General features: G+C 38.9%; 1 protein-coding gene across 1 annotated transcript in view; it reads right to left on the bottom strand.

The window, feature by feature from the left end:
- Window positions 1-25,897, bottom strand: part of NEB (nebulin) — a 277,224-nt gene that overhangs the window by 193,221 nt on the left and 58,106 nt on the right. Inside the window, 13 exon segments of the mRNA XM_032636744.1 lie at window positions 5,979-6,092; window positions 6,178-6,285; window positions 7,492-7,596; window positions 8,808-8,906; window positions 9,300-9,404; window positions 9,502-9,609; window positions 9,696-9,800; window positions 11,423-11,539; window positions 14,068-14,175; window positions 14,817-14,921; window positions 19,252-19,356; window positions 24,691-24,795; window positions 25,476-25,580. Of these exon segments, the coding sequence (XP_032492635.1) occupies window positions 5,979-6,092; window positions 6,178-6,285; window positions 7,492-7,596; window positions 8,808-8,906; window positions 9,300-9,404; window positions 9,502-9,609; window positions 9,696-9,800; window positions 11,423-11,539; window positions 14,068-14,175; window positions 14,817-14,921; window positions 19,252-19,356; window positions 24,691-24,795; window positions 25,476-25,580 (1,389 nt within the window).

Genomic DNA, 25,897 nt, shown 5'->3' with positions numbered 1-25,897 from the left:
ATAAGACTGTCAGCCACCTGTATGCCTTCTTTGGAAAAATGTCTATTCAAGTCTTCTGCCCATTTTCTTTTTTGTTTTTGTTTTTTTTGATTGTTTGCTTTCTTGATACTGAGCTGCACGAGCCATTTATATAGTCTGGATGTTAACCCCTTCTTGGCCATATCATTTGCAAATATGTTCTATTTCATTCTTTTACATGTAGCTGTCCAGTTTTCCCAGCACCACTTATTGAAGACACTGTCTTTTCTCCATTGTATATTCTTGCCTCCTTTGTCATAGTTTAATTGACCATAGACGCATGAGTTTATTTCTGGGCTCTCTATTCTGTTCCACTGATCTCTGTGTCTGATTTTGTACAGGACCATGCTGTATTGATTTCTGTAGCTTTGTAATACAGTCTGAAGTTTGGAAGCATAATACCTCCAGCTTTGTTCTTTCTTCTCAAGATTGGTTTGGCTATTCAGGATCTACTGTGGTTCCATATACGTTTTAGAATTATTTGTTCTAGTTCTGTGAAAAATGTTATGGGTATTTTGATATGGATTGCATAACATCTGTAGATTTCTTTGGGTTGTATGGGCATTTTAACAACATTAATTCTTCTAATCCATGAGAATGGGATATCTTTCCATTGTTTTGTATCACCTTCAATTTTCTTCATCAATGTCTTATAGTTTTCAGAGTACTGGTATTTTACCCCCTTTGTTAAATTTATTCCTATTTTACACTCCCATTTACCACTGCAAAAAAAAGAATAAAATACCTAGGAATAAACCGACCTAGGGAGACAAAAGGCCTGTATGCAGAGAACTATAAGACACTGATGAAAGAAATTAAAGATGATACCAACAGATGGAGAGATATACCATGTTCTTGGATTGGAAGAACAAATATTGTGAAAATGACTATACTACCCCAAGCAATCTACAGATTCAATGCAATCCCTACCAAATTACCTATGGCATTTTTTATGGAGCTAGAGCAAATCATCTTAAAATTTGTATGGAGACACAAAAGACCCCGAATAGCCAAAGCAGTCTTGAGGGAAAAAAACAGAGCTGGAGGAATCAGACTCTCTGACTTCAGACTATACTACAAAGCTACAGTAATCAGGCAATATGGTACTGGCACAAAAGCAGAAACATAGATCAATGGAACAAGATAGAAAGCCCAGAGATAAACCCACGCACCTATGGTCAACTAATCTATGACAAAGGAGGCAAGGATATACAATGGAGAAAAGACAGTCTCTTCAATAAGTGGTGCTGGGAAAACTGGACAGCTACATGTAAAAGAATGAAATTAGAACACTCCCTAACACCATATACAAAAATGAACTCAAAATGGATTTGAGACCTAAATGTAAGACTGGACACTATAAAACTCTTAGAGGAAAACATAGGAAGAACACTTTTTGACATAAATCACAGCAAGATCTTTTTTGATCCACCTCTTAGAGTAATGGAAATAAAAACAAAAATAAACAAATGGGATCTAATGAAACTCCAAAGCTTTTGCAAAGCAAAGGAAACCATAAACAAGACGAAAAGACAACCCTCAGAGTGGGAGAAAATATTTGCAAATGAATCAACAAAGGATTAATCTCCAAAATATATAAACAGCTCATGCAGCTCAATATTAAAGAAACAAACAACCCAATCCAAAAATGGGCAGAAGACCTAAATAGACATTTCTCCAAAGAAGACATACAGATGGCCAAGAAGCACATGAAAAGCTGCTCAACATCACTAATTATTAGAAAAATGCAAATCAAAACTACAATGAGGTATCACCTCACACCAGTTAGAATGGGCATCATCAGAAAATGTACAAACAACAAATGCCGGAGAGGGTGTGGTGAAAAGGGAACCCTCTTGCACTGCTGGTAGGAATGTAAATTGATACAGCCGCTATGGAGAACAGTATAGAGGTTCCTTAAAAACTAAAAATGGAATTACCATATGATCCATCAATCTCACTACTGGGCATATACCCAGAGAAAACCATAATTCAAAAAGACACGTACACCCCAATGTTCATTGCAGCACTATTTACAATAGCCAGGTCATGGAAGCAAACTAAATGCCCATCAACAGACGAATGGATAAAGATGTGGTACATATATACAAAGGAATATTACTCAGCCATAAAAAGGAACAAAACTGAGTCATTTGTTGAGATGTGGATGGATCTAGAGACTATCATACAGAGTGAAGTAAGTCAGAAAGAGAAAAACAAATATCGTGTATTAATGCATGTATGTGGAACCTAGAAAAATGGTACAGATGAACCGGTTTGCAGGGCAGAAGTTGAGACACAGATGTAGAGAACAAATGTATGGACACCAAGGGGGGAAAACCATGGTGGGGTGGGGATGGTGGTGTGCTGAATTGGGCGATTGGGATTGACATGTATACACTGATGTGTATAAAATTGATGACTAATAAGAACCTGCAGTATAAACAAACAAACAAACAAAAAACAACTAATACTAAACTTTCTTTGGGTTATTTGTATGGAAATATGTTAATATAAATGTTTCAGACATTACATGAAATTTCTAAAAATCTTGTATGTTCTGGTATAATGTTATAAGTCATAATTCTAGTTATTACTTTAAAATTATAACTCAGAAATAACTAAATTTCCTTGTTAATTGCATTATTATGAACTTTCATCAAATCTTTAACCATGGTCATTTTTAAGTCTTTTGTCATTTACAGACAGTTCTGGGTGTACTCTGATGCTTTTGCAAAAATGTTCCTATAAAAGGATTTCATCTTCAAGGAATTCATGGAAAAGACTCTGACAAGTACAGGTTTCTGGTAACTGACTACACTGCTGAACTGAATGAATAAGCATTTTCAGAACTCTAATGGAAAACTGATGTATCCATAAAAGTGCTAACAAAAGATCAAGATGAAAAAAAATTAATTACATGGGACTGAGTGAACTGATGAGGATGATTATAATTTTTGTGACTTTCTGTTTGAATTTAAAAAAATTTATTCCTATTCTTTTTGATGCAATATTAAATGTGGCTTTTTTTTTTACTTTCTGATAGTTCATTATTAGTGTATAGAAAAGCAACAGATTTCTGTATATTAATCTTGTATCCTTAAACTTTACTAAATTCATTTATTAGTTCTGATTGTTTTTGGGTGCAGACTTTAGGGTTTTCTATATAAAGTATCATGTCATCTACAAATAGTGACAATTTTACTTCTTCCCTTCCAATATGGATGCTTTTTATTATTTTTTTAATAATTTATTTTTTCTGATTGCTGTGGCCAGGACTCCCAATACTATGTTAAATAGACGTGGAAAGAGTGGGCATCCTTGCTTGTTCCTGAATTTAGAGGGAAGGTTTTCAGCTTTTCATCACTGAGTGTGATGTTAGCTGTGGGTTTGTCATAAATGGCTTTTATTTGTTGAGATATGTTCCCTCTATACCCACTTTGATGAGTTTTTATCATGAATGGATATTGAATTTTGTCAAATGTTTTTTCTACATCTGTTGAGATGGTCATGTGATCTTTATCCTTCCTTTTGTTAATGTGGTGAATCACATTGATTTGTAAATATTGAACCATCCTGCCTCCCTGGAATAAATCCAACTCAATTATGGTATATGATCCTTTTTATATACTGTTGGATTCAGTTTGCTAATATTTTGTTGAGGAGATTTGCATCTATACTTAAAGATATTGGTCTGTATTTTTTTCTAGTATCTTCTTCTGGTTTTGATATTAGGGTAATTGTGGCCTCACAGAATGAACTTGGGAGTGTTCCATCTTCTTCAATTTTTTGGAATAGTTTGAGAAGGATAGGTATTAGTTCTTTTTTATATGTTTGGTAGAATTCACCTGTGAAGCCGTCTGGTCCTAGATTTTTGTTTGCTTGCATTTTTTTTTAATGCAAATTCAATTTCAGTACTAGCGATTGGTCTGTTCAAATATCTGTTTCTTCTTGATTCCGTTTTGGCAAGTTGTATGTTTCTAGAAATTTGTCCATTTCTTCGAGGTTGTCCAATTTGTTAGCTTATAACTGTTCATAGTATTATAATTTTTGTTTCTCTGTGGTATTGGTTGTTATTTGTCCCTTTCATTTCTTATTTATTTGGGTCCTCTCTTTTCTTCTTGGTGATCTTGGCTTTATCAGTTTTTTTCTCTTTTCAAAATAACAGCTCTTGGTTTCATTGATCTTTTCTATTGTTTTATTAAATTTTCATTTTATTTATTTCCTATCTTTATGATTTTCTTCCTTCTGCTGACTTTGGGTTTTGTTTGTTCTTCTTTTTCCAATTCTTTTAGGTGGTAGATTGGGTTATTTATTTGAGATTTGTCTTGTTCTTGAGGAAGGCCTATATCGCTATAAACTTCCCTCTTCAAACTTCTTTTGCTGTATTCCATAGATTTTGGAGTGTTGTTTCCATTTTCATTTGTCTTGAGGTATTTTCTGATTTCCTCTTTGATTCCTTCATCGACTCACTGGTTTTTTGTTTTTTTGTTTTTTTTTTTGCAGTATGCAGGCTTCTCACTGTTGTGGCCTCTCCCATTGCAGAGCATAGGCTCCGGACGCGCAGGCTCAGCAGCCATGGCTCACGGGCCTAGCCACTCCGCGGCATGTGGGATCCTCCCGGACCGGGTCATGAACTCGTGTCCCCTGCATTGGCAGGCGGACCCTCAACCACTGCGCCACCAGGGAAGCCTGACTCACTGTTTTTTTAGTGGCATGTTGTTTAGTCCCAAATGGCTTTAAAAGACTCTTTTTTAAAGCGATGTGTGCTCTGTATCTGCAGCTTGATTTTAGCCTGAATATTATTTGAGAATGACTCATCATTGACTATCCCTTTTGGTTGCCAACATGAATCAATTAACAAGTACTTATTGAACAATTATTATGCACTTAATAACTTAGTGTTCTAATGGGTTCTGTGGTAGGGTAAAAACCAAAGATAAACATACACGTGCTGTCAATGGGAGCTATAACTTTCTTGAGTTGAGACAAAATAAGGAACTGGTGAAGAAGATAGTATTATGTATGTGAGCACTGTATACTGACTGTATATAATCACACTGTATCTAATTCAGTGTGAACTTACTAGAGAAAATAACTGAATAAGACGTTTAAAGTGCTATATGACTATATAGTAAATGTGAAATGATTTAAAGAAGGTTTAATAGCTCACAATATGAACACGTGGTTAAAGTGAAGCTAAATGATACAAACACCCTTCTCTTTCACCATGAAAAGCTAATATTTGCAAGCTATGTTGAACATTCTTACCACTTTTAAGGGATTCTCCAAACATTTTAAAACACAGTGTATATTGCAATTTTCAATAGTATATGTTTGCCTCTCTATGGTAAGAATTTTAACTGGAAGATGATAGATATCCTAAAGGCTATCCTTAGGGAGTCCATGAATTCTCTATGAAAGTCAGGCAAAAGATGTGAAAAAAACTCCATTTCCCTAAAGAGATGGACCAGATCTTTTATCAGATTCTCAACGGGGCCTATAATTAATGGAATCTTAGACCTAGGCCAATACTAATTACTAAAGTCAGTAAAGAGCAATGTTAGCTATACTAAGATTTTTATCTCTGACTCATGATTTTCTTCCAAAATAAAGTCACTTTTTAAACCACAGTTTTAAGTTACTTTTGAATTAGAAAATATGAAAACATCTTAATGTTTTCCAAAAGGTGTTGAGAATTACAATCAATATTCTACTAAATATGAATACAGGTTTTTTCAAAGTGAAATGAAGATCAAGTACAAATCATTAATTTCTCTCCTCAAACATGAGAGGTGCAAGAGTCTGGGGAATCACTGTACTTCTAAAGTTGTCCTCAGCAGTTCATTGTTGTGAACCTGAGAGAGCCCATGGATATGGAATCTTTTTACACCATTACCCTTGGGCATATTGACTGGGACACAATCTTGAAAACAAGACAGATTCACAAAAGCACTCACATCACTCTGGTTTTTGGCCGTCTTCAAAGAGTGCAGCATCTTGGGATCATCGTCAATGCTGAGGGCTCCAATCATCTTTCCTTTGCTTTTCTCATAGTCTTTCTTGTACATCACCTGCAAAGACATCACACGTGCCAGATCTCACTCATCAGGAAGATCGCTGAGGCCCCCCCTGTCCAGGTGCCCAGGCCATACTCACATCGCTAGAGTTCCTGGTATTGGCTTTGGCTGCCAGCAGGGGAATGGCATCCACCTTAATGTTAAACTTCTTAGCTTTGGTCTTCTCCCAGTCATACTTATAAGCATTCTGGACAGAAAAATTTTAGCAGAGGAATGGGCAAAAGTAATATGCATGTTATCACACTTTAAAGACTAGAGGGTAACCCAATACCTTGTCTTAATATAAAAAGACCATTTTCTTTGTTTAAGAAATTGTGCATAGGGCTTCCCTGGTGGCGCAGTGGTTGAGAGTCCGCCTGCCGATGCAGGGGACATGGGTTCGTGCCCCGGTCCGGGAAGATCCCACATGCCGCAGAGCGGCTGGGCCCATGAGCCATGGCCGCTGAGCCTGAGCGTCCGGAGCCTGTGCTCCGCAAAGGGAGAGGCCACAGCAGTGAGAGGCCCGCATACCGCAAAAAAAAAATAATAAAAAAAAAAAAAGAAATTGTGCATATTTTAGATAATTCTCCTCAAGATGAATCTTCCAATTCTCTAAGATTAAGTTTCTCTACTCTCCATGAGAATATTGTATTATATTAACTTCATTCTAGTTATCATACTAATATTTGATTCCTAACACTGAATATTTTATAGAGTGGCACAAATATTCTATAGTTAACTTACTTTGTATTATATAAAGGCACCATTTTCATTTGATCTCAAAGTCCTCTGGAAAGGTTATTTCACGAATCATTGCAATACTCATTGATGCTGGATAGTTTTAGTACTTATTTAAAGAATTGTTGAAGAAATTGAAACCCTCAAGGGTAATTTGACTTTTCTATAAAATTATTTAGTTTGGAAATGAAAGATAGCAATGGATACCTGGCCTTATGCCTTTTGAATACCCTATATCTTTGTTAGTGCAAGTTCTCTTACATGTAGAAATAAGTATCATTTGTGTGAAAGAAGGGACTTTACATGCCTGGGGAGTAAACAAAATGAAACTATCTTAAAATATGAGGTTCTGAAAGAAAATTATAGTATAGTATAAAAGGATATATGGCTAAAAGAGCTTACATTAAGATTTGCAATTAAACATACATGAACAGTGGTATTTTGAGGGTTGGTTAAAATATATTAAGATTGTCTCATTGTATAAAGCTACTTATAAGATCGCTACACACATTTTATAAGGTGAGTTTAAAGTTACCCTGGCAGGGGCATAGGGACACAATACAAATGTTAACTGTTATTCCCATCTTTAACATTGAAATATTTATTCAATGAGGCAATTCAAAAATAAAAGCATAGTTGTCAGTATAACACACGGCATAGTGCATGAGGAACTCACATCACTCAGGTTATAGGCGTTGACTTTGTGCTGGATAAAGGCAGGAGTATCTGGAGGTATATGGCACTTGAACTTTTCGTTTTCATGTTTTGCTTTGTAATTTAGCTGAGAGCAAGAGAGAGAGAGAAAATGAGCCATTTAGTTCTCAATTCAGAAGAAGATTGCTCCAAAATGCAAAAGAAAAAAAAATATTGGGTGGTACATTTCATGAGATAAAATGTAAAATACATTTTGTTAAATAACAACTGACAGAGTCGTTATGATCAAAAGAGAAATCCACCTGGAGGGGTGTGATAGGGAGGGTGGGAGGGAGACGCAAGAGGGAAGAGATATGGGAACATATGTATATGTATAACTGATTCACTTTGTTATAAAGCAGAAACTAACACACCATTGTAAAGCAATTATACCCCAATAAAGATGTTAAAAAGAAAAAGAGAAATCCAGATCTAGGGTGGGCCACTCTGCCTTACTGACACTGCGTGAGGATAGTTGACAGCTGTTATCATATCTGTCACCATGGTAGGGCCCTAATGGAAAGAGGTGGCACTTTCATACGTGGGAGCTCCCCTCTTTATATATCACAATTGGTCCTGTAGGTTCTGAGAGTGACAGCCTTTCTTCCTTTCTGCTGTCAACGCTCAACCACTGGAAAATCTTTTCTAACAAATCTGGTTATGTCCCCTCACATGCATTATGGTTTGTGGATACTCTAACTGAAGCCTTCATTTCTGGCCATAATCTACTGAGGTTACTTTTATTTTTCATTTTTTTATTTCAACACAAGTTTGGAAATTCACACTGAAAATTTATATGATAAAATGTATCTCAAAGACTCTATTTCCTAAAAACTTATTTGAGAGACAGAGAAATCCCATGTACTGAATACCCGCTCTGGGCCAGGATGTGTACTATGCGCGTATCTTCTTTCACAATCTTCAAAACCACCACAAATTATCAAAGGGAACTATGAGGTATGGAGAGGTTAAACAACTTTCCTAGGCCCCAGGTCATAAATGACAGAGCTGGAATTTGAATCCTGTTCTCTCTGACTCAGAAACTCATGTTCTTTCCAGCGCATTAAGCTACGTTAGTTTCCCTTGCAGAGCTCTTTTACTATAATTGTTATCCACCCAAGAAGATGTAAGGTAACTAAATAGGAAAGTATTTTAGGTGATTACAAATATATACAAGTTAAACTTGTTAAAAGTTACGTAGCCTTTTTTATAAATGTGACAAGTCACTGGATTTCACGTATAGAGTTATGATATGCTATCCCTCATAACTGGATTTCTTGGATATTTAGGGGAACTTACATCACTCAGCTGTTTGGAATTGACTTGGGCTTGCACCAGAACAGGAGAGTCGGTGACCTGAGTGAATTTTGTCTTATCTGGGTGGACTTTGTAGGTGTACTGTGGGGGAAAGAGAATCACGTTTAGTAGTATCACTTGTCAAATCCGAGTTGGCCTAAAGGCCAAGCAAGCAGAACCCCATCCCCCAAAAGAAAAGAAACTTTCAGTAAGCAAAATGAATTTTTTCTAATTAGACTGCAGTTTCTTTGAGAGATGCTCTTACATCTATATAGGAAACTTTCCCATATCTACAGATTCCTGATTACTTTTCTTTGGGAAAATGAGCTAGAATGAGCGCTTGAGACATGTGGGTGACAACAGGGAAAAATAAATTGTGTTTCTTACAGACTCCTTGCTTGCATTTGTTTGCAAAAGTGTCAAAATATTAAACACATCTTGATCACTAGATACTGTGGAGGGTGGTAACATTCACAGTTTATACTACAGACTTACATCTTTACACTTATCTAGTTTCTTGATTGCTTCATATTCTTGAGTTATGGTCTGGGGGAAGAAGCCTTTGCCTCTGTCCTCTTCATATTCTGCTTTGTAGTTTTTCTATGAGGAAAAGAAATCAGACATAAGGATGCAACCAGTGTATTCATGCCCTAAAAATGTGTTATTTGGGAAGTCAAACAATTGCCTTAGGACTTACATCACTGTTCTGAGCTGAGACTTTCATGCAGTGTGTATGATATGGATCCTCAAAGCTGCCTACATAATGTCCCAAAATATTCTTTAAGTAGGAATCTTTATATTTAGTCTGAAAGACAAAACATATTTCATTTGTTTATTGGCAAAGTGATGGGTCTTTGATTTAACAGAGGAAATGACCATGGGGTGGCTTACATCACTACTGAAGTTCTGCAGAACTGTATCGAGCTTAAATTTGGGGGTCTCACAGTAATTTATGCTCTTTGCCTTTGTCTTTTCATAGTTTTCCTTGTACAGTTTCTGTCAAAGAAAAAAAAATCAGTTACAGTAGATTCCTGTCACTCCCACCCCGATTATTATACTTGTATTTTCCAACACTAAACAAAGGAAGAAGAAAAAAGATATTACCTGTCAACTGTCTAAAAACTGACAATCAAACATTGGAGTGTCATAAATGATAAACCTTTTCTATTAGCTATTATTGTGAAGCCTAAGTTTTTAATATTCTCCAAAAAATTAAGAAACCACTAGACTGCCTCAGACCAAGACCTTAGTTGTAGAGGTTCTTGCGTATCTGAATTGCTGCCTTTTAGACCTCCCAACTCAATACTCTTCTCTTACTAGTGATGCCCCAATAAACAGGAATACTCTGAGCAACAGCAAATTTTTCATTTTTTTTAAACAAACCTTCATGGAAAAAGTCTAGCACACAGAGAAATACGCACTCTTCCTCTTTCCACCAAGGAAAAAAATCCCTTATCATACGAACAGACAGTACACCTTAAAAATAAGGTATATACAAGAGTCTACTAACTCCTCTTCTCTGCTAGGATTTATCTTTAGCTCTAAAAGTTACTGGATTTTACAGTGCAAAACATGATTTTTTCATGTTCGGTTTTGAAATTGTAAATAGTGCTATTCATTTTCAATATTTTTATATTGCTGTCTTTTTCAACAAAATGGATTTGAACTTCAGTTCTTATACGTTTGATAAAGATGACCTTCATTTAGGAAGCAGGCGATGTGCTTTGCATTGATTTCCCAGTAGAGCTATTTGAACAGATCCATTTACATCCTCTCACCTGCCACTCCACTTGCCCCACTCCTCAGTCACATGTACACATTTCTGTGGTGCTGAATTCAAGGCACAAAGAAAAGACAACTAACTCACACAGGGAGCTACATATAATCCTCAAATACTGGAAAACTTAATACTGCCTAACCAAAAGGGAAAAACTCAACTGATCTTTTGTTCAGTGTCTTTATATATTGATATATAATCAAAGTGGTCTTGGGCTGTTAGTCTTTTAATGCCAGGCCCAGTTCTCACTTATCTAATCTATTTGAAACCTAATGGATTAGACAAGCTCTTAATATTCCACAAGTAGAAATTGCTCTGAAGACTTAGGGAGCCATCTTTTAAGTTCTGCTATCTGCAGATGATGGTTTCTGGGGCCAAGACCTGAGCAGAAAATGGCAGAGTCTGGGGAGAGAAGTTGTGAAACACAGGAACTTTTCCTTCTTCTCCTAGCAGCAGGCTTGAAGAGCACAAGGGTAGGGCACTAAGTGGCTTCGTCTTTCTCTCCTCCCCTTTCAAAGTCTCCTTCTGCCTCTGTCAGAATCACAACGTAACTCCTACAATGTACTCTTTGCCCACACAAAGGCATAGGCTCCTGGAGCTTATAAGCAAATGAGGATTTCCCTGCCTGCTGAAATAAGTCCACAGGCTCCCCAAATTGACACACATCATACTCAGAGGCACTAATGCCTTCCTGTGGTTAGACAGCTCCAGGGAAACTGTTACACCATAATCTTAAAGTATTTGTAAAGTTCTATTTGCATTTATTCATTATAGAAGGAGAGAAGTTTCATCTCTCTTGCTGCTAAGGTTAAAAACACACTTTTGACAAGAATATACTTACATCGCTTAGGGCAACTCCTGCCGCCTTCAGCTGCCTAAGCAGTGGGTTTTCTGAAGCAGGAAGTACATTATAATCTGCTTTTCCTTTATTCTTTTCATAGTCTTCTTTGTATTTTACCTGTAGGAGTGAAATAAAGTGATAAAGTAACTCTCCAGGTTATTTTTGCTCTCGTCTCTATTACAGATATTATGACATAGCTCCACAAATCGATTTTCTCTTTAGAAAAATGGCAGCTTGACATTTCATAAACAAAATATTCATAGTAACTTATGACAGCAGCAGGGAAACTGCATACATTTTCAGGATATCTTTTCTTCTCATTCATTTATTCATTCAAAAATATCCATAGGGCATTGATTACGTTCCTGGCCCTGGGACAGATACAAGAAAGAGTAACACATGGTCCCTGACCTCAGAGAGAGAGGGAGGGAAGGTGGGGGGCAGGGGGAGAGAAATAATAAAAGATGCACATCATAATAACGGTAGTACATCATGCCCCAGATACCTGCTGCTCCAGAACCCTCATTCATCTCTTAACCTCCACCTGCCTATGTGCCAACACATTTTTAAAGAAAAAAGCTGGAAGCTTCATGCCTCATCCGTGACTATGTGTGTGAGCACATGTGTATTTAATGTACACGCGGGAGGAAGAGGAAGGGGCTGGGGCTAGATGAATGCTGGCAACCTCATCTTCTCCTTCTGCACCCCCTGCTTTGCACCTTCAATTCCAGCTATGACAGAAGCTTTAAGTGAGGGCACAAAAGCCCCCTTCAGGCGCATGTCCAAAGGAAAGAAAACAAGAAACTGGTCCTAATCTTGACCATGATCTCCAGTGCCAGCTATTAGTTCAAGCAATGTAATGTGAGAATATAGACAAGTTGAGGGAATCCTAGATAACCTGCCAACATTTAAGAACCTCAGAAACAAATACAATCATCTTGGTATCCAAAGGCAGGAGATACACTCTGAAACACAGATGCACCACCCCCTAGAGCCCAAACAGGGGACTCGCAGGGGGTGTTCTACAGGAGTGGACGATATAGATAACCTCTCAATCTTATAGAATTATCTAGTTCCTTGAACAATGGAAACAACCAGAAAGGAAATTTCACAAACCCTACTATCCGCCTATCCGCATCTTGGATTCGCAACCTCCTCTCCTGTTTCTGGGGAAGCCATCCCCTCCTCTTAAATGCCAGGTCCCTTCTCCTTTCCCCTATTCTAGGACAACACTCCAGCCACTTTCTTCCCCCGGCCCTCAACATCATCACATTTTCCCACTACACTGGATTTTTCTTCTATCAGCATAGAAACATGGTATTTTTGTCTCCTACCTAAAAAAATCTCCTCTTCACCTACTTATCCATCAGCTACTACCCCTTTTTCTTCTTTTCTTTTCAGGAAAATACTTTGGAAGAGTGGAGTACACTCATATTCTATGTCTCTCTTTTCATTCACTCACAAACCCTCTCTAAGCAGATTCAACCAAATTGCTCTTATTAAGTTCACCAGAGACCATACATTGATAAATCCACTTCAGAAACATTTGACACAGTTGCTCACTCCCTTCCTTCTTCACCTGCTTCCCAAGACATCACTTTCTCCTAATTTTGCTCCAATCCCATCTCACTGATGTCTTCACATGGAAGCACTCCAGAGTTCAGTCCTTAGAGTTTTGTCTACACTTGCTTCCTTGATGGCCTCCAGTCTTATGACATTAAATACAGTCCATATGCTACTGATGTCCAAATTTATACAGCCTTCCCAGATATCTCTCCTGAAACTTCAGACCCATGTAATCAAATGCCCACTTGACATTTCCACTTAGGTGTCTCAAAGGCATCTCAAATTTTACATATCTGAAGAGCTCAGGTCTCCCCTCTAAAAAGAAATTACCTACTCCTTCCACCATCTTCCCTATCTTGACAAAGGGAAACCTCATCCACCTAGTTGCTTAGACCAAAACTTTTCTCTCATATCCCACATCCAACCCATCAGCAAATCAGGTCAGCTTTACTTTCAAAATACTTCTCATCACTTTCTGTGCTACCCTCCTGGTCCAAAATATCACTGTCTTGCACCTGGATACTGAAATAGCCTCCTAAGTGATGTGATTTTTCTGCTTGCACTGCTCCAGCAGAGCCAGCACCAGGGTTAGAATCAAGTCTGATTGGCTTTGAACATATTGCTCTTTCTAGTGCTTTAGAATGCCTAGGAGTAGACTATTTACCAAAGTCACTCTATAGAGTATATGAGCAGATCCATGGATTCAAGTATCTTGTCTGTGACTATATTTTCACCAGTTAGTAGGAAAATAGAAAAATGATGGTAGTTGTAAGTGTGAAGTGTCTATATGCATACAAGGCTGCCAGTTGCTTTTTCTTGAGAAATTCTTTTGTCCTTTCTACTTCTGGGTATCAGAACGTCCTTTAGTCTAAGAAATGCTGAAGATGGTAATTGAGTATTGTGAATTCTCCTACATGGCAATTTTTAAAAAAAAAATTTGGTAGCCCTATTGTAATCCCAAAGTATTTTTCTTATTGTTCCCCTAAGAACCTTTTTTTCCCATTATATACAAAAGTAAGAGTTGTAAGAAATTCACCCACACTGAGACCATCAAGATAAAAGAGAGAATGTCCCCATACCTTGCTAGTTGCCACCCCAGCTTGTTTATTCATTTTGTACTCTGGTGTTTCAGTCTGCATGAAGTAGATCTGGTCTTTCATATTCTCAAAGGCTTCCTGGTATTTCCTCTGTAAGACATTAAACATGCTGGAGAACTGCTGAGGGAACAAACTACATAAATATTTTATACGCGAGGACAGAGGCCATTTGGAGATGTTACCCAAAGCCATGCTCCTCTTAGCTTCTGCAGGTCAGATTACAATTATAGAATGTGGTGCCATCACAAAAACCATTAGCAACTTAACAGAGACTTGGGAAAATTATAATAGGCTGAAAGACAACTTCAGATAAGGAGCTCTCAAAGGCCAGAGGCAGAGAATTTAAGAGAAGAGAAAAAGGGGACTTATGTTTTCCAGGGAGGAGAATCTAGGAAGAAACTAATCAGTTTCATAAATGTACCGTTCGAGTGCCCAGACACAGAATAAACTTAAAAGGGCCCCTTTCACCTGTACTCACTTTGAAACCATATTGTTCCTATGAAAACCGAGGCAAGAATAATGGAATCCAATAAAAACAGCATTTCTCAAAAGGAAGGCAAGATTGTGGAATTCCTTTCTAAATAGGAACACTACACAGGTCTTACCCCCAAGAAGAGGTGCCCAGATTCAAATGTTCCAGTACCATTGCTGGAGCAGCAGGTGGCTAGAAGTCATACAGGAAAGGGTCACCCTCTCAACCCAAGGACATCTGGCAATCCATTCCTACTTACCGTGCTGATGTTATTAGCATTCATTCTGGCGGTTGCAACTTCAAAGCAAGGTGTCTCACTCCATTTGCCTTTGATTTTATTTTCATAGTCTTCCTTGTATTTTTGCTAGGATAAAAAAAAACAAGAAAGAAAGAAAATAAGAGAAGCAAAATCTGGGAATTGCCAAATAAAGCAGCTAATTAAGTGGTAGTGGTTGGCTTTTAAAAATATCTTGACCAGGCCCTTCCTGGGTACTTAACAGATGTCTTCAAATCTCCCAGTATAGTGTCAATTTACCCAAAAGAAGGTTGGGTGTGGGGGATAGAGGTATCAATCCCCGCTTTGCTGAGTTTAGAGACTTAGTTCATTGAGAACTCACAGATGGTCCCTGATGTTTGAGGGAAGAGAGAGTCGGATGCATCTTCCTTCTATAATTCATAGTTATAATAAAACCACTCAACCCCAGATTTTCATGCCCGATGAACTTTGCCATTAATTTCTGAGCTTTACCAAAACTCCTAGTTATCCAGAAAGCAACACCACAACAAAATTTGGCATGAAGGCCAATGAATAAGACTTCCTGGTTTAGACTTAAAGAAATTTTAATGAGAACTGACAAGTAATTAAAAAATTGAACTGCTGTCCCATATTAACTCACAAACACCACACCACCTGAATCTTAGGCTGTGAGCTCCTTGGAAAGAGGAATTGTATCATTTTCATTTTTGAATCCTCCGGATCTAACACAAAATGCAGCATGCAGAAGTTACCACATAAATGTATGTTCAACTATGTTAAACTGAACCTAGTCCATGATATATTGACTACCTTGGCTTGAATGTTCTTGGAATCGAATTAACCCCAAATTTGGGACATGAGCCCGAGCCAGAGCTGGGTTAGAGCAATTTCCCCTCCTTTGCTCAATAGAATGTGTCCACAGACATTACCAGGGGGTCTCAAAGTGTTTGCCTGCCTATACCCCCACCACACTCTTCAAAGAAAAAGAAAGTCATTTTCTGTTACACCTTTAAAGAACAAGTACCAAGGGTGAGTGATACGCAAAGCCAGAGAATTTGAGTTATAGGAAGCCCAGCCCTCTCTCTAACACCCTATATCCTTTCTTCTCAAAAGGTTAACATTCTAGATCCCAGTTTCTCCTTTCAGGTCCAGACCTAGTGTTAACTGGAAATTCCAACCTGAAATCTTATATCTTTCCTATCACGAGTCTGTAAGAAAGCAGAGAAGCAGTTAGCACAGAGAAGCTAACTAAAGGGACTTCCCAGTGTTTCTTACAGAACCCCCTGTAACAACCCCAGCTGGTTGTAGCAGGCATGGTGTACACAAACAGCCCTGCCTGCCTACCCATCTCTACAAAACGCGCTGAGCCAGGAGGCGGTGCTGGCATGTACTTGATGGCTTTGGCCAAAGACAAAGGTGAGAGACTTGATTCTGAAAGGTACAGTAAGGAAGGATGGTAAACAGAATGTAATGGCAATATAATCATTACAGATATGTGTTCCTTATGTTAAAATCTGAACTGGAGGCTGTAAGACAAAGGGATGGATCTGGGAGACATAATCTGACAAGGAAATGCTAAGAAATTACAGCACGAAAGAGAGTAGATAAAGGAGACTTTACGTTTTTGGAGAGAAAGGAAATGATACTGAAACATGGGTCAAAGCAGCTTAAGAGTGAGGAAAACTTCAAAAGAAAGGCAGCAAGTCCCACATCTAAGTCACCCCTGGCAGCCCTACACCTCTCTTACTGGATGGTTTGTTGTTGGATGGACTGCTACCCATCACAAGCACTTCTTCCCAATTATTATTGGGACTATTATATTGGGGCTATTATTATTTGACTATTATTTTGGATGCACAACAGCCATTTAGAAGTTGGAAATCTGGATGAGACTGGGATGAATAACTATCACCATGGCTGAATCTAAATGACCTTCATCCACAGCCCTCCTCCCCTTGGATCATATTGTTATTCCACAAAGCAAACCCAGTTGTAGCAATGCTTTCAAAGTACCCAATGCTGTCTCTGCATCCAGCAGACTGCTGCAATCCAATAGGCGTATAATCCAAGCCACCATTGTAATGTTAAGTTTTCTAGTAGCCATACTTTAAAATGTAAAAAAGGAACAGGTGGGAAATTAATTTTAATAATATATTTTACTTAAGCCAATAGATGCCAAATATTGTCATTTCAACATAATATAAAATAATTAATGAGCTATTTTACCTTTTGTCATACCAAGTGTCCAAGATCCAAGATCTAGTGTATATTTCACACATATAGGACTCAGTTCATACCCTCACATTTCAAGTGCTCAATAGTCACATGTGTCTGGTGGCTACTCTCTTAAAAGTGCAGCTCTACAACCCAAGTGTCCATCGACAGATGAATGGATAAAGATGTGGCACATATATACAATGGAATATTACTCAGCCATAAAAAGGAAAGAAACTAAGTTATTTGTAGTGAGGTGGATGGACCTAGAGACTGTCATACAGAGTGAAGTAAGTCAGAAAGAGAAAAACAAATACCGTATGCTAACACACATATATAGAATCTAAAAAAAAAGAAAAAGAAAAAAATGAAAATTGTAAGAACCTAGGGGCAAGACGGGATAAAGATGCAGACCTACTAGAGAATGCACTTGAGGATACGGGGAGGGGAAGGGTAAGCTGGGACAAAGTGAGAGAGTTGCATGGACATATATACACTACCAAACGTAAAATAGCTAGTGGGAAGCAGCCACATAGCACAGGGAGATCAGCTCGGCGCTTTGTGACCACCTAGAGGGGTGGGATAGGGAGGGTGGGAGGGAGACGCAAGACAGAGGGGATATGGGGATTTATGTATACATATAGCTAATTCACTTTGTTATAAAGCAGAAACTAACACACCATTATAAAGCAATTATACTCCAATAAAGATGTTAAAAAAAAAAAAAGAGTGCAGCTCTAGACTAACTGGCAAGCCTAAATTAGTGGAGAGACTGATTATAGGAGTTTGAAATAGATTTTTTTTTTAAATCACTTTCAAGTACCCACCCCGCATACTCAAATGAGGTAAAAGAATGTTGCAAATATTAAAAATAGATTCATTTTTCTTTCTAAATGACTACTTGAAAGCCATTTTTTATTTTTCTCCCCCCCTCCAAAATAAATAAATAACCATCCTTCTCTCTAATTGTCCTTCTCTCCAATCTTATTTACAGTAGCAACACTTTCAGGAGGCCATCTCTTTGTGAATAGTTAGTTCTAAAGTTAATATCTGCTTAGCCCTGCCTGGGCAAAATTTCAGGTTCACGGTATTCCTATCAGTGAAAATTTACTGTACTTAGATCTTTTATCCAAATAGCCCTTGGTTACACCAGTAGGTAATCTGCAATGTCAGACACTAAAAAATATTGCTGAATAGACTTCATCATCTGTAATCTCCTTCCTTCTCCTTTACTGGAGACATAATTTCCCCCAAAATACTTAAACAAGATAGAAATCATGAGGTCCCATCACAATTCAAGCAGAAGACCAAACTGACAGTCAACTCCACAGAGGGCAAAGGAAAGTATTTAAAAGCAGCAGTATCCCAGAAGAAAGTGGCCTGATTTGGGCCAAATTAAAATGGGAATTTAGGGGCTTCCCTGGTGGTGCAGTGGTTGAGAGTCCGCCTGCCAATGCAGGGGACATGGGTTCGTGCCCCGGTCCGGGAGGATCCCACATGCCGCGGAGCGGCTGGTCCCGTGAGCCATGGCCACTGGGCCTGTGCGTCCGGAGCCTGTGCTCCGCAACAGAAGGGGCCACAGCAGTGAGAGGCCCACATACCGCAAAAAACAAAAACAAAACAAATAAAATGGTAATTTAGCATGGATCTATTCATCAGTTGAACATCTGTTTCTCTGCATTCCCTGTCAGGGCTGCATTCCTCAGAGCTAGTTTACCTGACTAAATACAGACAGAGTAAGCTGTTTGCCAGGGCCTTAAAAATTATGAGGTGCACTTCCCAGGGCTGTCTAACCAAACTACATCTGAGAGACCACTCATGCGCTCTTACCTTCTCCAAGTCTGACTCTGAGCATAAAACTATACAGGGTCTGCACTGAATTAAAACAATCAGATCCTTTGTGGAAATTTGCAGTTACTTGGTTACTCTGTTAGTATCCCTCTCATAAGTCAAAATGTCAAAGGACATCAGGACATGGGTTCTGTTCTCAAAACACTTTCCCATGTATCAATCACTGAGTCATCAAGCTGGCTGAGTATTTATTAACATGGTTCCACGGTGTAAATGGATGTGTTTCTTTAGCTGTAGAGTTTTCCGGTCATATACACAAATACTCTTAGTGTTTGTGTTGCATTTTTAGGTTTACCTTAGTTACTTTCTCTGATGGCTGAGATTATTCAGCAGAGTTTTCAAGGGAAACATTGTCCCAGCCCCATTTACTCACCTTGCTCACTTGATTGGTCACTTTCTTGGCAAATTCTATATCTGGAGGATCCGGCAGAGATGTGAATTGAGTTTGCTGTTCAGCATGACCTTTTTTGTAGGCAATCTGACAAAATAAAAGACAGGGATGCTCAAGAGCTAGAGCAAATTAATCTACTTCCCACATTCCATTTGTTGACATTTTTTAGAAAAGGCTATGTCTTCCACTTTATTTGAAGTCTTACATTTTAGAGTACTGTAATTTATCCTTTTAAATGTTACAGGCCCTTTCTCTCAGCTTTACTAGTGATTTCAATTTCTTTGAGTCTTCCTTCTCCAAGACTATTGGCCTTACATCCATCCCCTTCCATTCGTCTCCACACCATGATTTACAACTAAAGTTATTCTCTTAAGTAGCACCCTCAACTCCCATCCCCTTGTCTTTACATCACACCTGCTCACAAACTCCCAGCTCTGGAAAAGTCAGGCACACACTTCAGCTGTTCTTATATCCAGGATGCTGAGTGCTGCCGAGGAAAATCACACAACTCTATGGATTAGGTAATGACAGCACCATAAGCAGGGTTAAAAGGGACACTGGAAGAAGGTGCAGAGGTGGGAGAGGGAGCCTCTGGAACCCAAGCCTCTAGTTGAAATCTATGTGTCTACCCAATGGTATGTTCTGTGAACAGCTACTTGCTTGGTGCTGTGTGCCCAAAACTCTGCATTTATGGTATCCAATTGCTACTTCGCCTTTACTGAAGCTTGAACATCCCATTTTGTGTCTCTGGTCAGTCTCTACTCCCAGTGACTCGTCTGAAACCCCAACACTGTCCAATCCGCTCCATTTTCCTCTCAGCTTCCTCTTTCATAAAGACAGCCTACACACTTATCTTTATCTATCCTCATCCCTGCCTCTCCCAGCCCCTGCATGGCTCAGAGGAAGCATCCCTTGCAGGGCATGAGTCCTGCACATGGGGTGCTGCTCACTCCAGTAGCCCTGGGTACCCAGCTCTAGAAGCCACCCCTCTTCTTTCTTACAGATTCAACAGCCCCCCGCTTCATTAGCTTCTTTCCTTCAGCCTACAAGAGGCCTCTCGAACCTTAAAATAAGCATTGTGCCCATTAACTATGCATCCCCTTGGCTCCTGTTCTCCCTTTTTTCTTCACTACTGACTTCTCCGGCTTTTTCTTCTACCAGTCTTGACCCCTGCCTCTAACAATGTAGAACATTCACAGATCCCCAGACACACAAGGTCCTTTTATGCCTCTGAACCTCAGACATGCTGTTCCCTTTCCCTGGAAGCTCCAACTCCACCCTCTCCCCATCTGCTTGCAAACTGCTACTCATTCTTCATGTCTCAGGACAGGCACGATTTCACCTCTTGAGCCTTTTTTGTCTTGATGACCTTCTCCTGGGATCTCACTCAACTTGGCCCTTACCTCCTTTAAAGGAATTATCGGATGACACTGTAACTGGTTGTTTACATGTCTGTCCCACCTTGGATTGTGAGCTCTGGGATGGCAACCTCTCATTTGGGAACCCTGTTCCCTGTCTAGTACCTGACTGGAGCGAGGGTTTGATAACTGTTTTCTGAATGTGTGTTTTACAAACTGAAGCCATCAGGGGAGATCTGAAGAGGAGAATTATCCTCCCAGCTCTTCCACTACTCAGCTGTGAGACTTCTACAGATGATTTCTTCTTCCATGTGGCAGTGTCCTTATTTATAAAGTAAATAGGTAGGATAGTTCCAAGGTCACAATCATCTTCATCATACTTTAACCAAGTCTAACTATATCTTATTCTAAAAATATCTACCTCGTGCCTATATAAACGCTTTCACAAATACTAAGTCAATTGGGATACAAAAGACAGATTTTAAAATGTATTTGTATTAATTCCATGGCTTATTTTCTTTTAAATAAGTGAAGACTTATTCTAGGCATAGGGCAACCTGTATTTTCCATGACTAGCTAAGTCCTTAAGGAGAAAGCAACATTCTGCCAGGAGAAATGCTTACTAAGTATGACATGCTGTCAAGAACTTTCTGAGAGATCAGATCTAGAAGTCCTAATTTCTGAAGAACCTTTGTTCAGAATTCTGTCTAGTTAGAATTCGGTACTCCGGATCGGCTTAGACTCTCAGTGTTTGCAAAGTCGTTTGTCTCTACTTAGATAGATAATAAGGAAAACATGGTTAAGTAGGGTTAAGGACACAGAGAGGGAGAGAGAGCCTCTGAAACCAAACCCTTAGCTCAAAATCTATGAACCTACCCAGTGGTATGTTTGTGGACAACAGCTTGTTTGGGGCCCTGTGTCCAATAACTGTAGAAGTTCATGGTGCTGACAACAGTATTAATAGGCATGCTGGTAATCTGATACTTGGTCTGCAGCAAAAATAAAAGCCATACCTCAACTGCCAAGTCTTTCTGAGGCAAGGATGGGAAGATTCTACTTCGCTATTATAAATTCTTCATTATGTCATCTATTGAGATATCTCAAAAAATGTGGTCAACTTTAATTGTTCAAAGTCCATAGCACTAAAGTGGCATGGAGGTGACTCTTCATCTCTCCATTTTGTGGGTAAAAGGAGACATTTGGAGATTAAGAGTCTTCTTGGAAACTTCTCCCTAGGCTTACATGACATGGCATTTCCTGGTTCCCCTTCAACTTCTCTGACCTTTGTTCTGTCATTCTTCTGTTGGCTCCTTTCCAGATGTCCTAAGTGTGGGTGTCCTCCAGAACTCTGCCCTTGGCCATACACTGTTCTGCCTCCTTCATACATTTTCATGTCTACAGTTGTCAGTTTTTAAAAATTATTTGACTCAAATATTAATCTCTTGTCCTGATATCACACCTGTGCAATAGAACTAAATTTCTAGTTTATCAAATGCCTTGATCTGAATGTTTCTTCCATTATCTCAACTCTATTTCTCTTTTCACTAAAGGCATCTTTACCACTTATACCCCTATTCACCCAGACTACCAGTCTGTCATAAACTCATGGATGTTTCCTTTCTCACCTTTATCTGCAATATCTAATGTCATTAACATTTTTTTAAATACCACCTTCAGATTCCTTTCTTCCTCTCCTTTGTCTCCATCATCCCTCTGATTTGTCTGTTACTAAAATAATATTCTACAAATCATGATGTTCCCTGTCTCAATCCACCATATGGTCCATCAAAATTTCTCCAGATTCTACTTTCAGGTGTTTGCTCTTTAATTCTTCTAGGTCTTTGTTAAACATTTCTTGCATCTTCTCGATCTTTGCCTCCATTCTTTTTCTGAGGTCCTGGATCATCTTCACTATCATTATTCTGAATTCTTTTTCTGGAAGGTTTCCTATCTCCACTTCATTTAGTTGTTTTCCTGGAGTTTTATCGTGTTCCTTCATCTGGTACATAGTCCTCTGCCTTTTCATTTTGTCTATCTTTCTGTGAATGTGGTTTTCGTTCCAAAGGCTGCAGGACTATAGTTCTTCTTGCTTCTGCTGTCTGCCTCCTGAGATTCTACTTTTAACATGTTGTTTTCCTCTCCAAAATCTTATGATGCTTCTCAATGCCTACCATGTTATATCAAAGCTATTTTGTCTGATTTTCAAGGTCCTGATACCAGTTTCTTACAAGTGCCTTCTTAACTGAGCACCCAAGCATTCACTTTCTTTTTTTTTTCAATTTTTTAAAATTGAAGTAGAGTTGATCTACAATGTTGTGCCCATCTCTGCTGTACAGCAAAGTGACTCAGTTATACACAGAGACATTCTTTTTTTATATTCTTTTCCATTATGGTTTATCACAGCAAGCATTCACTTTCTTTGTCCCCTAAAACTCCAGACTCATTTCACTACTGTCCCTTTGTCCAGTACTATCTCTCCTCAAAATGCCTTTCCTGTTCATCACTACCTATTCCCTTGGGATCACCACCTCCACATGGCTTTCTCTGATTATTCACACATGTCCTGTCTTTCTCTTAGCAAATATTAGACTGTATGGTTTGGGTCTGGCTTTTTTGTTTTTGTTTTTAATTTTTGTCTTGTTGTTTGTTATAGAACACTTTCATCTTACCAGCCTGGTTTTAAATTCTGAGGGGGAAAGGATGAAAATTTCTTGTACTTTTTCATCCTGCCAGGTATGCATGCATAATGGACTTTCAATTAAAAAAAAATTATTGATCACTTAATAAAGGCCACACAACAACATTGTACATTTATGAGGTTCAAAACCAAACAGCTAATCTTAAAAGAGAGGCAGAAGGTCCCCACACATTAAAATTGCTGCCATTTACTAGCAGGCCTTAAAATTTTGTTATGCCTCCGTTATTTCCTAGTTTACCCTGTGGAAGGATAGGATTATATCTGTGCTATATTTTAATCAAATATATGCAAACTGGGATAGAAATATGTCTATTAAACTTGCAGTTGATATCAAATGATAGGAATTAAAAAATAGAGCTCAAAAGTTGGAGATACCTTCAAATGAGTATGTATAACTTCAGTTCAGGGCAAGATAGGATCCTAGGATGCATTCTAATGAGTCTCAAGATGCCAAGTGACTTAAGTCTATGTTTAACGTAAGAGGTTCAGGGGTCTATTGAATGAAAGACAATGTCTCATTCTATAATACAGTGTTTTCCTGAAGCCTAGAGCAGTCTTATTTTCAGTATGGCCTCTAGCAAATCAAGGGGTCAAGAAATAAAGTACCTCAAAACAAGGGCTAGTGTTGGACCCAAGTGGTCATCTTTGCTGCTGCTGCTCTCAATTCTAAGAGCTCTATTATGCCTTTTAAGTTCCTCTAATAAAGATTTCAAGGTCTAGGATACTAAAATTCTGGCCAGTGGGGCTGCTGACTTTTTTTTTTTCACTAACTCTGAAATATCCTCTATGTACACTCAATGGTGAGAGCTCTTTGTGAGATAACTACACCAAGATGTTTGGACAAGTACGTAGTCAGGTCCCCCGTGCAGAAGTAGGTGACATACCACAGTTCAGACTTTATGATTAGGATAGCAAAGCAAAATCCTTCAATAACATTGTTCTCTTAATACAACTGGGAAGGTGGCTATAATCCCAGTAAGTTTTTTTAAATGCCACTCTAATGTCACAGAAAAACTTAACTCCAGCCAGCGGGATAGAAGGACACATGCTCTAGCGGAAAGAACATTGGTCTTAGGATCACAAGACGAGGCTTTTGGTCTGGGCTCTGCCACTAACTACTTATGTGACCTTAGACTCAGGTTCCTCACCAGTAAGAAGAGGGCATTAGACTAACATATGTAATATAAATTATAAAATCTAATTTAAATTAGACATCATAAATTATGATGATTCTAGATGTACTCCTTTACAATAATAGCACTTAGTCTTTTTACAGGAGGAGTTGCAATGAACTTCTGGCTAGAAGACATAACTCGAGGTGTCCTGATTCCACACTCCCAAATGTGCACACTGCACTGCACTTACGTCACTGAGAGCTTTCTGGGCTTGGGCAACCCTCCTCAGCTCCGGGCTATCATTATATGGATAAAACAAAGTTTTGTCAGCTTCCCAGTCTTCAGTGTAAAGTTTCTAAATCAGGGAAGAATGAAGTTATGAGAACGTGAGAACACACTTACTTGAAATATATAATTTTGAATTCATCCATCAATGGCATAAAGAACCCAGGGCAAGGTGAGAGCAAAGGTAAGTGGAATTCACAAATTCCATTCAATCCAAGTCATATTTATTAATAGCTTCTCCAGCTTCTCCTGACAAGTCTTACTTACAGAAGGGCAGATGTGTCTGATTTTGTTTCATCTCCCCTCTGTAACTGCACCTGCCTCCTGCAGCAAGTACTAATGCAAATGTAAGGAGCCAGGAAGCACTTAGCATAATTGCTGTGCTTAAACCTTTAATAAACCTTTAATAAGAGTGAGAAAATTAAAGCTTTAATGAGAGTGACAGCTGGGAATATCCAAAGTGTAGCACAGGCTCTACACTCTGTGGGTCTTTGTGGGTCTCACAGCAGGCTCTCAGGTGCATCTTTGTTTTCCCTGGTTGTTCAGACCCTCTCCTCTACTCGGCCCAAGAGCTTTCTTCTCAGTTCCTCCTGGCCAGCCCTACCCCTGCAGCCCCACATGTCTCAAGGTTACTCACAAAATGGTTGGGGAACCATATTCCAGATTAGCCAGGGTTTACGGGGTATCCCTCTGCATGACGTGTGGGAGGACATGAGAAGATAGAAGTGGCGACAGAGCAGAGGCCCTTACCTTACTGAACATAGCTGTGTTCTTGATAGCCTGGACAAGTTCAGGGGCATCAGGAGGAAGCAGGTACTTATCCTTGGTGTCTTCCCAGTTCTGCTTGTATAAAACCTGGACAGAAAGAACAGAGGACCTGTGACTTGATGTCTCCCACAAGGGCATGAGGATTTAGAGCACAAAGGAGAGCACTATGAAGAGTCTTTCAAACTCAAGTTGTCCTCATGCAAAGCCTGCTGATGTGCCACCAGCATCAATTATGGAAACACTGACCATGTCGACATCCCATGATAATTTGCCTGCATTAGTAAGCTTTTACTTGAAAAGCCTAATTTTGTAAACTAAATCATGATTCTAATTCTCTAGAGATTCTTTACAAAGGTTGCAACCTGTCAGTCATTCACTGAATTTGGATGGTAGATGTGTTTGAC

The sequence above is a fragment of the Phocoena sinus genome, chromosome 7 (assembly GCF_008692025.1).
Source record: "Phocoena sinus isolate mPhoSin1 chromosome 7, mPhoSin1.pri, whole genome shotgun sequence".
Classification (NCBI taxonomy): Eukaryota; Metazoa; Chordata; class Mammalia; order Artiodactyla; family Phocoenidae; genus Phocoena; species Phocoena sinus.
Note: the sequence above shows the minus strand (reverse complement) of the source record. Positions and strands in the feature narration are given on the sequence as shown.